Source organism: Sorex fumeus, unplaced genomic scaffold (assembly GCF_029834395.1).
Source record: "Sorex fumeus unplaced genomic scaffold, SorFum_2.1 ptg000177l, whole genome shotgun sequence".
Lineage (NCBI taxonomy): Eukaryota > Metazoa > Chordata > Mammalia > Eulipotyphla > Soricidae > Sorex > Sorex fumeus.
In genome coordinates, this window is record NW_026606234.1 from 362,342 (window position 1) to 379,825 (window position 17,484).

General features: G+C 48.5%; 1 protein-coding gene across 1 annotated transcript in view; it reads left to right on the top strand.

The window, feature by feature from the left end:
- Positions 1 to 3,959, top strand: part of LOC130017110 (CAP-Gly domain-containing linker protein 1-like) — a 33,556-nt gene extending 29,597 nt beyond the window's left edge. Inside the window, 2 exon segments of the mRNA XM_056107811.1 lie at positions 2,062 to 2,119; positions 3,880 to 3,959. Of these exon segments, the coding sequence (XP_055963786.1) occupies positions 2,062 to 2,119; positions 3,880 to 3,959 (138 nt within the window).
- The last annotated feature ends 13,525 nt before the right edge of the window (positions 3,960 to 17,484 follow it).

Sequence of the window (17,484 nt, forward strand, 5' to 3'; positions counted from 1 at the left end):
TCCCTGTTTCCTCCCTTCCTCCTTCGTATCCTTAGCCTCCCTCCTCCCTTGCTTACTTCCTTCTTCCTCGCCAAGCCATGCTCTCGCCTCTGGGGTCCTCCCACCCAGCAGTAGCTGGTCTTTTCAGCTTGTGGACCAATCTCAGGCTCGCTCAGTGGTGCTGCAGTTCTAACTCGGACCTGGTGTGTACTCCAGCCCTTTGCACCGTCTCTCCGCCAGCCAAATGAACGAGGCTTTGGAGAAAGAGCTTAGGAGTTTGGTGAGTACCAGGGGAGTCGGACGCTGATCTTTACCTTGCTGAGGGTAAAGCGAAGCCTCCTCAAGCGAGCTCGGCCCTGTGGCCTCTGAGGCTCACGAGCGTGTCAGCTGGAAGCCCCAGGGGCTGCGCGAGCCCCCGTTGGGGCAGCAAAGGTAGGTGCGCTGCTCTGTCCGCGCTGTGCCCTCCTCCTCTGCCTGATCAGTGACCGGCCAGCGATGCTCTGAGAGTGCCAGGCTCCTTGCTCCCCTCAGAAGCGCCCCCTGCCCCCTCAGCTCTGTCTCCCCTGCCAGCCGGGAGCACTGGGGGCTCACAGCAAGGTTGAGGGAGGTGAGAGACATGCGCTGGGAAAGCCGCTTTTCTGGAACCTTCCAGACACCTTCCTGGGGTGGATCAAAGTGTGTTTTCTTGTTTTCTTTTTAGGATTTTTTTGTTTGTATTTGTTTTTTTGGTTTGTGTCTTGGGTTTTCTTGTATTCAGCTGTGCTGAGACTTTCTCCTGGCTCTGTACTCAGGGATCATTCCTGGTGGCCCTCAGGGGACCACGTGGAATGCTGGGGATTGAACCTGGGTTGAATACATACAAAGCAAAACACCTAAAGTATCTCGTTGTTTTTGTTTTCTTGGTATTTTTTTTTTGGCTTTTTGGGTCACACCTGGTGATGCTCAGAGGTTACTCCCAGCTCTGCACACAGGAATTACTCCTGGTGGAGTTTCGGGGACCCAATGGGATCTGGAGATTGAACCTGGGTCAGCCACGTGCAAGGCAAATGCCCTTCCCGCTGTCCTGTCACTCTGTCTCTGGGCCTGGGTGAGCCGGGCCTTTCTGCTGAGACAGTGCTGACCGTATCCTGTCAGGACCCGGGACTGAGCACTTAGGAGCCTTTCAGAACCTGTGGGAGGATTCCAAGGGAAGCGTCCTTGCTGGGGCAGCATGGGCCAAGCACAAGCGGCATCACATGCTATCTGTGTGTGGTCGAGAACATGTGTACACACGTGTGTCCACAGCCATGCACACACCCCAGTATACACACATGGGCTTCTGTCATGTGCAGACTCATACATGTCCTTGGACATGCAAGCAAGTACATTCATACTTGCACAACTCACTCATGTTTGCCAGGCAGATACACAATGGGCATTGGTAGCTGAGTTTGGGGTGGATTATTTTTGTTTTCTGGGTTTTTTTGGTCTTGTTGTTCTTGTTGTTTTTGGTCTTTTTTTGTCACAGTTGGGGATGTTCAGGGGTCACTCCTGGCTCTGCACTCAGGAATTACTACTGACGGTGCATCCCCTATGGGATGCTGGGGATCAAAGGTGGGTCAGCCTTGTGCAAGACAAACACCCTCCCCGCTGGGCGATCGCTCTGGCCCTGGGATATACATATATATATAATGTATATATATGTATATATATATATATATATTTGGTGGTGGTGGGGGGGGACTAGTGGCATGCCTGTCAGTCCTTGGAGGCGACTCCTGGCTTTGTGCTCAGGATATTCCTGTTAGTGGCGCGATTCAAGCAGGGCCAAGTGGCCTTACCCAGTGCTCTCTCCCAGCCCCCAGATGTTCACCGTGCTTATTGGGGCTCCCCGCTAACTCGGTGGTACTCCTGCTCAGGGTCTAACCGGCTGGCTGTACTCGGGCGCCTGGACCCTGTGCCAGCCCTTCAGTCCCCAATATCTACGTTTGGAGTGCAAGTTCATTTTCATGAACAGCATCACAAAATGGAGTGTCTCCCATGTCGTTGATTGGAAGCTACTTTGCACCCTCCTGGTCTGAATATCTGATTCTGTTTCTCTAGAAAGAAAAGTTCGCAGAGGCTTCAGAAGAGTCAGCCTCTGTTCAGAAAAACAGGCAAGGTGGGTGCGGGCCACCGGGTGACTGTGCCAGGGCCGGAGCTCTGGGGTCCCACACTCAGGGCTCTGCCCACTCATTTCCCGCAGCTGACTTCCTCCGGCTCTTTCCTCTTTGACGTAAAGTTCATTCCCAGAGACCCGAGCAGGCCAGGCACTTGCCTTGCTCACTGCCAAGCTGGTATCCATCCCTGATACCAGCAGGCTGATCCCTGAGTGTAGAGCCAGGAGGTACCCTGGGCGTAGCATGTACGCGCACAAAGCCCCCCCCCCCCCACACACACACACACATCACACACATACACATTGTTTTTTTTAAAATTTTTTTTTTGTTAATAATGTAGGAGTTACTGTGTTTGGCATATTGAACACATCACGGGGAGCTTGCCAGGCTCTGCCGTGCAGGCGAGATACTCTCGGTAGCTCTCCAAGAGGGGCGCAGGAATCGAACTCGGATCCGCCATGTTGGCTCCATGCAAGGCAAACGCCCTACCACTGTGCTATCGCTCCAGCCCAATGTAGGAGTACTACTAATTATTCAGCCATGGATGAAGCTGATTTAATTGGGCATGAACTTCACATTACTTATTTTTTTAAAATTCTGTTCTGAATGTTAATTTTATTTTATTATTTTATTATTATTATATTTCCCTCCTTTTTTTGATTCATGTGAGATAAGTTACAAAGCTTTCATGTTTGAGTTTCGGTCACACAATCATCAAACACCCGTCCCATCACCAGTGCACATTTTCCACCACCAAAATCCCCAGAATTCCACCAGCCCCACGCCTCTGCCAACCCTTCCCCTGCCTGTGTGGCAGGCACACAATTTCCCCCATACTCTCTCTCTACTTTGGTTACATCCGATATTTTGACACCAGTCCCACCAGCACTCAAACCTGCTGAAAAGGCAATGCTAGATGATTTGTTTCGTATTGCTTCTTATGGCTAGAATATAATGACCAGGAATATCTGTGTCATTCTCTTCCGGGAGCTGTACTGCATAGTCTCTGGGTCTTGGCCATTGACGAGATTACGTGGTGCTGGGGGGCAGTTTGTGGGTGTGACTGCCAAGCTACTGGAAAACTGGGAATGTGGCGGGAGGAGGCCCAGTCCTGATCTGAGCAAGCCTGGAGCTCTCAGTCACGGGTTCCCGTTTACCTCCGGGCCACTGACCCTAACTGCATCTTTTGATCTCTTTTGAGATGTATGGGTCTCTGAAATAAGGCCAATAGATGAGCTTATATAGCTTATATAGCGGTTTGTGGGTGTGTCTCCCACATACTGAACTTTTGTCCGTTTAATTTCTTGGTAAACTTGACCCCAAGTTGTTGGGGTCTGACCAAAGGCACAGGAGCAATTTTGGGGTATCTGGAAGTCTGCAGGCACCATCAGGCTGCTGATGCAATCTCCCCGCAGGTACAGGTGGACCTGCTGGTGGCATCATAGTCCCTACATCACTGTTTGTGGTGACATGCAGGTGTGCTTGGGAAAGTGCTGTGTGACCTGGCAGGGAGCTGGCTGGGTGGGAAGATTTTGGGATGCCCCCAGCCAAGACCCCGAGTTCCTCCTGGCGCCAGACCCGCCGTCTCCATGCCAAAACCTCCTGGTGTTGCCCTCGGCCGGGGGCTTCTCCCGTAGAGACGCTTTATCGCCCCGGTGACCTCAGACGCCAGTGTGAGATTTGATGGAGCCTGCCAGACAGACTCTCAAATAATCCCGATGGTGCGTGAAATATATTAAACTTCTAACTTTATCCTAACTAGAATCTGTTGATAAGTTACATCAACAAGAAGAACAGTTTAAGGCGCTGTCTTCTGAACTGGAGAAGTTGCGAGGAAATTGAACAGGTAAGAGATGATCTCTGGGTGTCGTGCAGGGGCACCCCGGGCGTGAGGCGCCTCCCTGCTGACGCTCCCGCGCCCCCTCCTCAGCCTCCCGGCCTCCCTCAGGGAGCCCCCACAGCAGGTCCCAGTGCCCCTCGCACCCGCCCCCCCATCAGTTCCTGGGGCCCTGTGACACTCCGGCCACCTCGGCCCTGGGACGACTGTCAAATGCTGCCCAAGGTCCCCCCTGAGGGCCATCTATGAGGCGCCTTGTACGGTCGGACCCCCGTCCTGGCCCCATCCTTTGCTCGCTGCCTGCGTTTCTTCCCCGTCTTGTGAGTTGTCCTTGGTTTCACTGGCTGCTGCTCGGTTCGAGCAGTTTGCAGGGGCCAGAGAGTGAAACGTCCTCGGAGGGAGGCCTGGGACAGAAGCGCAGGGGACGCTTCGTTGCCTACGACACCCCAAAGCTGTTCTCCCCCCCCCCCCCGCATCTCTCCCTGACTTTCTCTCTCCCTCTGTCCCTCTCACTCCTTCCCTCCCTCCCTCCCTCCCCCCTTCCTCTCCTCCCCTCCCCTCAGATATGGAGGCTGAATTCACAGAGGGAGATGTGCGAGAAGAGCAGTTGACGAAGGCAAAGGCCAAGTTGTCAAACGACATCGCGGACATCGTGAAAATGTCTGGGGAAAACTTGGCACAGCTGACGAGAATGAATGATGAACTACGCCTGCAGGAGAGGTGGGTGTGTCGGGCTGCTTTTCCGGAAGGTTCTGTGGTGTCGCCTGCAGCCGCGAGTCACCCTCACGGAATTCTGTCTGAGGCCCTCTCCGAGATCTCTGAGGCTCCTTCAGGGACCCTCAAGTCAGCTGCACAATCGGAAGGCCGCAGCGTCACCCACTTTTTTGTGTGATTTGTGAAGAAAAGGTGGTGGGTTGCTTGTGGCACGGCCTGTCCCAGGCAGCGGAAATAGTCCCCATCCGAGGAAGGACAGCTGACCCGTGTCACACGGAGAGAAGTTTCTCTGTTTTGTCTTAGGGCCCCTCCTGGGGGTGCTCAGGGGTCACTCCTGGCACAGCTGCCGGGTCATAATGGGGTGCTGGGGTGGAACCCAGGTCGGCCACTCACGGCAGGCTCCCCCTCTGCCGCTTCCAGCCCTTGTCTTCTTCCCTCTGCATAGCTGCCGGATAAAGAATGAGTGTTTCAAGACAAACCTTTTGCGGGCATGTTTAGAACTATTCGGTTTTATTATTTAGTGTGGGGGGGGGGGGGGTGTTATACCCGGAGATGCTCAGGGCTTCCTCCTGGCTCTGCACTCAGAAATTACTCCAGGCGGTGCTCGGGGGACTCAGTGGGATGCTGGGAATCCAACCTGGGTCTGCCACATGCGAGGCAAACGCCCTCCCCGCTGTGCTATCGCTCCAGCCCCACCATTCAGATTTGACTCTTGCACTGTTAACGCTTAGCCGAGCGGCCAGCCTGCCCCAGCTGGGCATGGCGTCGGAGTTTCCGCAGAGAGTGCCGGTATCTGGGGGCCATCCTGGGATCCGCCAGCAGAGCTTGCCTCCTGGGTTCGGCACCCCTCTGATCCAACTGTACGTAAACCTTCCAGGGAGCTGTCAGAAATAATTTCAGACGGCTTTTCAAAAATAAAATTGGCTGATAGTAGAATGGCACGTATGTAGGCACACCCACATGCAGCACCATCACAACACAAACTTAGACACATTCACAACATTCACATGCATAAAAATTGGCATACACAGACAAACATAGGCATACACACATGTGCTCACTTACACAGGCATATACAGACACTTATACACAGACATAGATGAACACACAAAAACACTGACACACACAACATATACAGACACACAAATACACAGAATTATACACAGATGCCTACACTTACACACAAAAAGACAGACACAAACACAACAGACATATACAGACACATGTACATGCAGACACAGAACAGACATACACACAGATTCAGACACAGACATATATCCAAACACACATGCACGCACACACAAAAACACTGACACACAGACACACAGTTATGTATATACACACATGTATGTATATATGTATTACATACAGACATAGACACACATACACACAAATATGCACAGACAAGAACATGTACACAGGCACAGATAGACATACAGAGACACACGAATATATATACAGACACAGTGACAGGCACACACAGACACATACATGTGCACAAATATACCAGACATATAGACACAAAAGACATATGCTCAGCCACATACATGCACACGCAGACACATGACATATACAGACACAAGTGTGCCCACACACAACATATCCACAGACTGACAGAGGCATATCAAGAGCACACATTACACACAGATACATACATAGACACACAGACTCAGTCACACAGTTACACACAGACATATACACAGACACACATATATGTACACAGACACAGAGAAACAAACATTCACATACACAAGGACATATACATAGAGAATCAGACATGCACAGACATATACAACACATGCCCGTGCTCACCCATGGACGCTGGGAGGTACGCACAGACACAAAGATGCACAGACATACACAGACACACAGGTGTATATATAGACACATTACACATGTGCACAGACACATGAACAAATAAACAAAACACACACATCACATACAGATATACACACAGATGCACACATATGCAGCACACAGATTTACAGACATGCACCCAGAGACACACATAAAAAGACGTGCCCTTGTGCACACACATATACACAGACAGACACATGCTCACAGAGACATACAGACACACAGAAACGCACAACACACCCATGCACACATAGACATACCCATAGTCACACAGAAACATGCACACACAAACATACACACACAGAAGACACACAGACTTATAAACAGACACAAATGCTCACGCTCAGATATATAGACACAGAGACATATACACAGACATGTGTACATGCATGCATACACAGACATGTACATAGATACAGAGACTTATATGTAGATAGACAGTTGCGTACACATACACGCAGACATACAGAAAGCTACACACATTCCCCACTGTACTTTGACTCTGTCCCTGGTCCCCATCTGTACACTTGATTGCGTCTTCTAAGCTGCTCTGTAAGCTGTGTGCTGAGTGTCCCTTCCTTGCAGTGGGGTTTGTGCGCCAGAGTCTCTGTGCATTCTCCCGCGACTGCAGGCTCACTCATGCCGGAGTGTTTAGAAAAGAGGCAGCCGTTTCCTTGTCACGGGAGCCCCGGTCCTTTGGATCCCCTGGATGAATCTCTCTTCTCCTGCCTTGACTCAGTAGGTAAGAAGAAACATCCCTTTTTCCCCAAGAGGTGGACACACAGAAATAGACACATACACACACACAAAGACAAACACAGACATATCCACAGAAACACAGGTACAAACACATGCACACACAGACATATACAGACATAGAGATATACACACACATGCATAGACACACACATGCGTACACACAAATACAAAGTCACACACAAGTACACAAACATACACACAGACATATAGACAGACACATCTACTTACACATTACAGAGATGGATACAGACACAAACACATGTGCTTGCACTCAGACATCTACAGACACAAGCACATGCTCACACAGACATACACAGATACTCAGACATATACAAGTGGAACACACACATGCGTACACATAGACATATACAGTCAAATACAGACAGGTGCAGTCACACACAGACATACACGTACATCACGGGTAACTTGCCAGGCTGCTGTACGGGTGGGATATCCTCGGTAGCTTGCCAGGCTCTCCGAGAGGGGCAGAGGCTTTGAGCTTATACAGCTAAGCCGAGGTGGTTTGTGGGTGTGTCTCCCACAGACCTAACTTTTGGCCATTTGATCTCTTGGTAAACTTGGCCCCAAGTTGTTGGGATCTGGCCAAAGGCGCCATCAGGTCAGCCTGTACCTGCGGGGCGAGTGCATCAGCAGCCTGATGGTGCCTTCGACTTCCAGATACCCCCAAATTGCTGCTGTGCCTTTGGCCAGACACAAACACACACACAGACATATTTAGAGATACACGTAGATACACACAGCTGTGTGCACAGACACAGACCTGTATACTGACACAAATGCACCCACAGACACAAACATGTACACACATAGACATACAGAGACACAAACATGCACACACAGACACACATAGAAACACACAGAGAAACAGACATATATACTGAAATATGCACACATAAAATCCAGATCCCGGACGAGAACAGTGCAGTCTTTTGCCCCCGCGCCTGGGTGTCCCTCGCCGGGACCCCTTGAAGGGGAGTGGGTCGAGCTTTCCTCCCCGCCCCGACCGGGGCTCCAGCAGCCGAAGACCTCCAGGACCAGCCACCACCATGCTGAGATCACTCTCCGCACACATGAAGGTACTGGCAGAGGGACAAAGCCACGCGGGCTCCGGGGCCGAGACCTCCAAGCCTACTCGAATTGGAGTCGAGCATCTTCCACCCAGATCCTCCAAGTTCCAGTAGGCGGGGGTCACACCTACCACCTGGCCCCCTGGCGCCGTGTAATCCCATCAACGCCCAAGACTCAGAGACTATAAAATCCAGATCCCGGAACCGCGCGGCCGCATTCGCGGCTGCGCGACATCTTATCAGAACTTTTCTTTATGACATCTTGTTGTCTCATTCCTACTTTGGACAAACTTGCAGGCTATCGAATGTAGCCTGCCCACAGGGCAGAGTCTGGCAAACTCCCCGTGGCGCACCAAATATGCCAAATACCAGTAACAATGATGGGTCTCATTCTCCTAAAGAGCCGTGAATATAATCTCAGGGCTAGGATGAAAGAGACGTTACTGGGGCCTGCTCGAGGCAATCGACGATTAACAGGATGATGAAATGAAATGAAATGAAAAATGCACACACAGACAGATATAGACAGATACAATCACAATGGACACAGACATATATACAAACACACATACATATGAAGAGAGATACAGTTATGTAAGTAGACACAATCACAAGACACACTGACACACATGTGCCACATGTGTGCATACAGAAAGTTATTTACAAACAGACAGGTATGTGCACATACACATAGACATGTATACAGACGCAAATATGCACACACAGGGACAAGATATATACACAAACAAATGCATAGACACACATAAATGTATACATTGACATACATTCTCACAGACGTGAACACACAAACATACATAGAAATGTAGACATATAGATATATAAGTAGACACAGCCAAATGCATAGAGTGGCACTGACATACACAGACACACACATGTTTACACACAGACATTATTACACACACATATACAGTCACACAGCTACCGCACAAACAACACATTATATTTATATAGAAACACACAGGCATTCACACAGACCCACATGCATACATGGAAATCCAACATATACACACAGACACATGCACAGACACACAGACACATGCACAGACAAACAGATATATACATAGGCACATGCACACAGATGCATACACACATTTACACAGAATCAAGCGTAGAGATATACAGACACACATTCATATACACTGACAAATGCACACGCAGACACACACATGCACACATAGACATACAGAAACACAGAGACATATAGATCAAGACAGAAATAGACACAGACACATACATATAGAGAGCATATGTACACACAGGGATAGAGACGTACACATAGATGCACACTTGCACACACACGAAAACACAGACACATATATACACAACATACAGAGACTCACAGATACAGAGGCACAAAGGTACATGCATAGTCACAAGACACAATTAACACATAGACACACACACATGCACAAACACAGAGACTTATGCAGACATACACAGACACAAACTGAAAGGCAGACACAACAAAGACATGTAACACAGACACATATTCATGTACACACATGTAAAGACACAAATGCACACAGAGAAATATAAACGGAGACACACACACCCCCATGCACACACACGCCCTGACATATAGACACACACATATGTACACACATACAAAAAATAGACACACACAGACATATACATAGACACACATGTGCACAGATAGACGTATACACAGACATACAAACATGCATGCACAAACATGCACACAGACATTTACACAGACAAAAACAGATACACACGTGCGACGCATCAGAAAACAGACCTATACACACACGCGTGCGCAGACACACATGCACACACAGACATAAACTGACACACAGACATAAACCCAGAAATGTACAATAGAGACACACAGATATATGCACATTGAGGGGCTAACATGCAAATACACACAGGCATATACACAGACATAAACCCACATATACACATACACACAACAAACATCCACAGAGTCTCAGAGACGCATAGACATATAGACTTACACACGTGCCCACCCACAGAAACACAAAGACACGCAGATATATACGTGGACACACAGACAAATGCACGCACACAGATACACACTGACAGATATAGACATAGACACATGCATATACAGACATACAAATGCAAAATCACACACGTGTATACTCATAGACACACATTCACACAGACACAACATGAGCAAAGGTAAATGAACGCAGATACATACATACAAGGGAATGTCCTACATGCCGCACTAGCACTTCAGGCCACAAAGGAGAGAAGATAAATAAAAAGCAATTGAATTACTGACCCTCCCTATACCATGGGACTTCTTGGCCTAGCTACAACAGAGTGGATGATCCCTGCAGATTGGGAATAATCTGCATGTCTCCCCTGCCAAATCTTTACAACTTAAAACATACTAGGGGTGATGAGGCTTTAGGTGGGGGATTAGAAATGAAAAAGCTAACACCTAGATGGGTATCTCTATGGATCAACTGACAGGAACTGTGATTTGGGCAGATGGAAATCTACAATCTACTTATGGCAACAGGTTATTCCTCAAGTTCATGACTCTTACCCAAAAGCTTGGGGAAAACGTTTCCCAAGATTCACAGTTCAGCTCTTTGTTAATGGTTAGAAAGGCTGAAGTAACCTTGTGTGGAATTCATTGCCCGATTAAAAGACAATTTGACTAAAACATTTATTTGTAAGTTACTGTGTAACTATACTTAAGTCACACGCCATGGATTGATACACACGTGCACCTCACCAGCAAATTCCAAAGAGGCCACGAAATAAAAGCCTTAGGATTGCAGTGCAACCCACACGCAAGACACAGGTGGATGTTTTGGCTCAGAACTACGGGCAGAACCCAGAGCCTCACCGCCAGGTGCCACGTGGCAGCATCTTCAAGACGAAACCAGTGAGGTCTGCCGCCTACGGCGACTGTGGGTACCGTGCCCGGCAGGGTGTCGAGACACCGCCCCACGGCCGAGCGCGACTCTGCCCAGGGTGCTGAAAGGCGACTCGGGCGGTCCCATGCCCGGGGGCGCGCACGGCACCCCAGGGCGCCCGCCCCTTCCGCCGCGGAAACCCGGTGTCTGCAGGGTCCAGACGCAGGGACGGCCGTCGGCGGGGGCAGGCAAACGGCCTGGCCCGGTCCCTGCCTGCATCCCTGGGGAAGTCGGCGGACGCGGCGCCGAGCAGGAAGGCGGAGTCGGGTCCGGGCGGGCGGCCCCGGGGCGCGGGCGGCGCTGGAGCCGCGGCTCGGGTCGCCCCCGCGGCTGTTTCCCCCGAGCTGTCCCCAGGCTGGTCCCCGCCCCGAGCTCTTCCCTCGGACCCTTCCCGCTCGCCTCAAACTCCTCCGCCGAGAAGAGCGTTTGGCCTCGCGAGGAGCAAAGGAACCGACACGCGGGGACTCGGGCCCAGGGAGCCCCCTCGGCCGGCGGAACACCCAGGCGGACCCGCTCACCTGCGCGCCCCCGGGAGCCGGCAGCGCCCGGCGCCCAGGGGGGCGCGCGTGGGGGAGGGCGCACGCGGGGGGCGGGGAAGCCCCAGGGAACCGGCTCCCTCGGACCACTGAGACGCAGCGGCTGAGCCCGGACCCCCACGGAGAGAACCCCGCCGCCCCACTGCGCGGACCCCCTGGGACCGAGAGGCCCGTCCACGCCCGGCTCTCCCGTCCGCGCCCACGCACCTGTGTCGCGGGGCCCCGCAGGACCGAGCCCTGCCCTGAAACCGCGCCCGAAGCGGCCCCGAGGCTGGGGCAGGTCAGGTCCTCCCAGCGGTGGGGCTGTGGCAGGAATCGACGGAAGGAAACCGGGACGGGATCTCAGGCAAGCGGGCGCAGGTGTCGTGCAGGTGAGGCCACGCCCCCAGGCATCACGCAGGTGAGGCCACGCCCCCAGCCGGCACACAGGTGAGGCCACGCCCCCCCTCCCCGGTATCCTGCAGGTGAGACCACATTGGGAAATGTGCACTGGGAAAAGGAGGGGTGTTGGAACGCTGAACAATTAAAACTCAATCATGAACAACCTTGTAACTGTATCTCATGGTGATTCACTTTTTTTTAAGCTGGAGAAAAAAAGAATAGAAAGCACAAGTATTTCAAGAAGGCCTCAAATAAAATTAACCTTCAGGAAGAATGCACGAGCAGACATCCCACACTCTGGCTTTGCAACAACTGGTGAGGAGAGGATATGACAATCTCTACTCTAAGGATGTACTCAGCACCAAGATGTTGTGTGGAAACAAAACCAATCATGCCAGGGGTCAGAGAGATTACAGCCGGTAGGGTGCTTGACTTGTACACTGCTGATCTGGATTGGATTTGATTCTCCGCATTCCATATGACCCTGGAGCACCGTCAGGAGTGCTCCCTGAGCACAGCACCAGGAGTATTTATTTTTAAAGAATAATGCCACTGTACATAAACAATGTGGGAAATCCATGTGAGCAAGCAAACTAGGAAAGGCAGCCCAATAAGAATCATGACCTGGTGCTTGAGCGATTGCACAGTCAATAGGGCATTTGCCTTGCATGCGGCTGACCTGGGTTCGATTCCCAGCATCCCATATGGTCCCCCAGCACTGCCAGGAGTAATTCCTGAGTGCATGAGCCAGGAGAAACCCCTGTGAAACACCGGGTGTGACCCAAAAAGTCAAAAAAAAAAGAGAGAGAGAATCATGACCTGAGGAATCACTACAAGTATATGTGAAAATGGCAATCCAAAACAAATCACAAATCTTGCACATGAGCAATCATGTGGAAGTTCTACAAATGTTCACAGTATGCTGTAAAAATTTACTTGATGATGTAGTTGTTCACCTATGCTATTCAGAAGACTCACTACCAAGGCATACAAATGGTACTTCCCAGGAAGGCTCCTATAGAAAAAGATGATATGTTTTCAATAACTGTTAAAATATCTCAGGGCATCAGTAGATATGCCACACATGCAGAAAACAGTACTGAATCCCTGAAACATAGTGTGTCCACACTATGTTTGTATATATACAGATGTGGGTCTAGTGGACCGGGAAAAAAAACCACTGGGCCTGAGTAGCATTCAACCCATCTTCCCAAGCAAGAACTTAACTATCCATCAAGTTGGAAAAATATCACAAGTAACAGCTACCATGTACCTGAGCATCAATGAGAACACTAACAGTGAAAGAAAGGGAAAAGACCTGAGAACAATCAACCACTTGGATCCAGCTGGGTCCCTCATGGCTTGCGCATGATCACCTGTGAAAGTGCAAAGGACTATTTGAAGTAGTGTTGTGTACAGGAGACTGAAGGCATATACAAAGCCAAAGGTGACCAATGGGAATGGTGATAACATTGGTCAGGAAAGGAAACTGGCAAAGAATTCAGTGACATCAGAACTGAAGATAAAATGGTCCAATTGATGGAATAGTGAACAGCATACACAAAAAGTAGGTGTCACTCAATATGTGTGTGGGTAGAGATACAAGACGTCTATGACTGGTGTGGTCAACATAGCAGTACTCCACATATAAAGTGTGGTGCTTCTATTTGCAGAGCATGGCATTCATAATAGTACACAACATAGTAAATGTATAGTAATAGTACACAGCAGCAGGCTGCACCATTCAAATGAATGGCTCATAAGCAAATCCAAATCTGGAAAGGTAATAAACATTATGAAATGATTGCAAGTCAGATTAATAATTGCATAATAGCAACTCCATCATCAGAATAATTCCAAAGTAAGTCTTTGAACAGCAAACTTTAATGATAATAACATAATTTTTTGGGTTTTTATGATACACCCAGGGGCACTCAGAGCTCACCCAGAAATCACTTCTGGAAGGCTCAAGGAACCCTCAGGAGTACCAGGAACTGAACACAAATCACCATGCAAGGAAAATGCCCAAACTACTACACCAACATTTCAGCCCCTCACAACTAAAGTTGTACTATTAAGTAAAAAACAATTGCTGTGCAGTCAGCTCAGTAGAAAACCACTCTAAAAATGGTGAGGAATAAAAGGTATATGACTTGGTGTTCTATGTAACATCAGGCACATCAATCAAATAGAACTGCATATATGTATATGTATACATATATGTATATATGCAGATTATACATATATGTGTTAACGTATTATACATTTTATGGCACCTAGTCTGCCCGTGTTTGATGACAGGGTAGCTTGTGGATTGTCCTGAGTCCACCCAAGTCCCTGACCAGGACTCTTCTTTCGGGGTGTTAGGAAATAAAAGAAGACAAGGTTAGGCCAGAATTAATTAAAATGCATGAGATGAAGGAAGAAGAAACAGTGTGCACCAAAAGCTAGCTATCCTGACAGAGTAAAATAAACACTGCACCTGGCAAAAGAGCAAGATACAAGCCAATCTGTGAGGAACAAAGATCTGCATACATTTCAAGGATCTGAACCCAAGGTAATAAGGCAGGTTCTGAGCACCAATGCACATATCCCACGCTAACTACTAACTTCCCAAACCCACCAATCCCCCCAAAAATGTATCACAACTGCTGCAATCTGTGCATGTGATACCATACAATGTCTGACCAATACCTTAACAACAGGAACTAATGGGTTGCTGACTTAGTAACCAAGTTGTTCCCCGCCCTAAAAATAATGTGATAAACCACCACAGCATGCAAGTCAAAGCATAAAATCTACCAATGGAGCCAAGAATCATTCTTGTTTTTTTTTATTAACTTGCCTGAGTAACACCAAGCAATGTAAAACTAAAATCCCTCAACATTCAGGATACTCATGACTTTGCCAAGTTCTATCAGCCCTCTGGAAACACTTGAACTATGATAAATGTTTACTGCGGTAAACAAAACGAAAAGCAAATATGTCAAGACTGCCTGAAGAAAGGTACAGTGACACTATGTCTGATATCACTTTGCATAATCTCCCAGTATTCACTTAAACAGTCATCTTAAATTTACCTAATATTTCTTGTCATTTAGTATGGGTGACTCTTCCTGGGGACACCTCGCTATATATCCCAGACTACAGTCCTCAGGACAGGTTAGTCTTTCCTAATCCCGCAGGGCCCTTATTCAGTTACTTCTTTTTGGGTCATGACAGAGTTTGTTCCATAGCCGTGCTCTTAACTTATTATTTATGTATATATACATATGTACGTATACGTATGTATATATACAGATTATACATATATGTGTTAACTTATTATCCACTGTATGGCACTTAGTCTGCCTGTGTTTGATGCCAGGGTAGCTTGTGGATTGTCCTGGGTCCCTCCAAGTCCCTGACCAGAACCCTCCTTTTGGGGAGTTAGGAAATAAAGGAAATTGAGGCTTAAGTCGAATAAATATAATAGATGCCTGAAGTAAATATTATTTCGAGTCAATTAACTCCCAAGTTACAAAAGTCCTGTGTCTACACGAAAGAACATTGCTCTAAAGTAATCTATGCAAAGGACATAAAGGAAAAAGAATAGCAGTATTTCACTTACATATACAAAATCCAGACTCCTCAGAGAAATTTGACTTTGTAAGTCACAGGGTCTGATTTGGGGATGTTAGTGATTAATCTATAGGGGAAGCAGAGCACAAAGGATTAGGAGTCCTGGTGGAACTGGGTGTGCCTTGGGAGCACTGCAATGAGTGTAACTCAATAAACTTAAGCTCCCTGCAGGGAGGGGGGAAGGAGAAAGGAGAACCCCATGTTATCCAATAGTCCCCTACCATCGACCAACCTAGAATGGCCCCATTTGCCGAACTAGGACTCTCCAAGGGGATGAGATTGATCTTTGTAGCAAACCAGAACAAATACTGCCCTGAGGCTATTCACACATTTAAAATCAACTGGACCTTGGAATAGGTACAATTCAACAAACTAGCCCCAACATCACGGTCCTCCTGTTGTTCACTGATTTGCTCGAGCGGGTCCAGTAACATCTCCATTGGAGACTTTGTTGTTACTGTGTTTGGCATACCGAGTACGTCACGGGGAGCTTGCCAGGCTCTGCCGTGCAGGCAAGATACTCTCGGTAGCTTGCCGGGCTCTCCGAGAGGGGCAGAGGAATCAAACTCGGGTCGGCCATGTTGGCTGCGTGCAAGGCAAATGCCCTACCGCTGTGCTATCGCTCCAGCTGCTGACATAACAAAGACAAAATTCTTTACTTTCCATTTTAAATTGGAAAACCACTTTTCTCTCCATCTATATCCTCCACATCCCTAACCCTATCCCCGATTCTAACCCTAACCCTAAATCCTGATATTTAGTAAGGTCCAAAGTAGAAAATTTCAGGGCAGGGGCAGCTCCAGCCACTTCCGCAGGGAGCGCCGGTCCATGTAGTCATCGCCTCCCCCCAAAAGGTCTGCAGACTAGCATCTGGACTGGCTGGGGGCATGGACATTACTGTAGGGGTGTGGCCCCCATTTAAAGTGAGCATGGCCTCCCAAAGTGGGCGTGGACTTCTCCGGGGAGGGCAGCCGCAGTTATATTTCCCACCCCCAGCACTCTGGACCCTCACCCTAGCCCTTGTCACCTAAATCTGTGGGGAAAATTTCCGGCCACCTACATTACAATACAATAATAATCCACTGGCCTGCTCCAATTCAAACAAAAGACAAATACACAATAGAAGCTGTAGAAACCCAATACTAAAATAACACCTCCTACAAACCTTCACAAGATGCCCATCATAAGCCAAAGAAAAATGACAGAGAAGAAGGTCAGACCCTAGAAAGATCCCCGAATCCTCAACCAGGGTGACCTACAAATATGCTCTCTCCAATAAAGAACTCTGAGACAAAATGCAGAGAATGTTCAAGGACCTACTCAAAGAATCAATGGAAGAGATATACAGAAAACTAAAAGAAGAAATGAAAGAAACAACAGAAAGGTTAGTCGAGAAAATACAGGAAGAAATGAGAGCAGAAACAAAAAAGCTATTAAAAGAAGTGTCACAGATAAAGGACTCGGGAGATGGAATTTAAAACTCAGTAAATACCCTTAACAATAGGATAAGTGCAGCTGAAGAGAGGATCAGTGAGCTTGAAGATGAGCAACAGAAATCCCGTAGGGAAAAACAAGCAATGGCAAAAGATCTCAAAATGCCTCTTAGGAGAATTAGAGACCTAGGGGATGACACCAAGA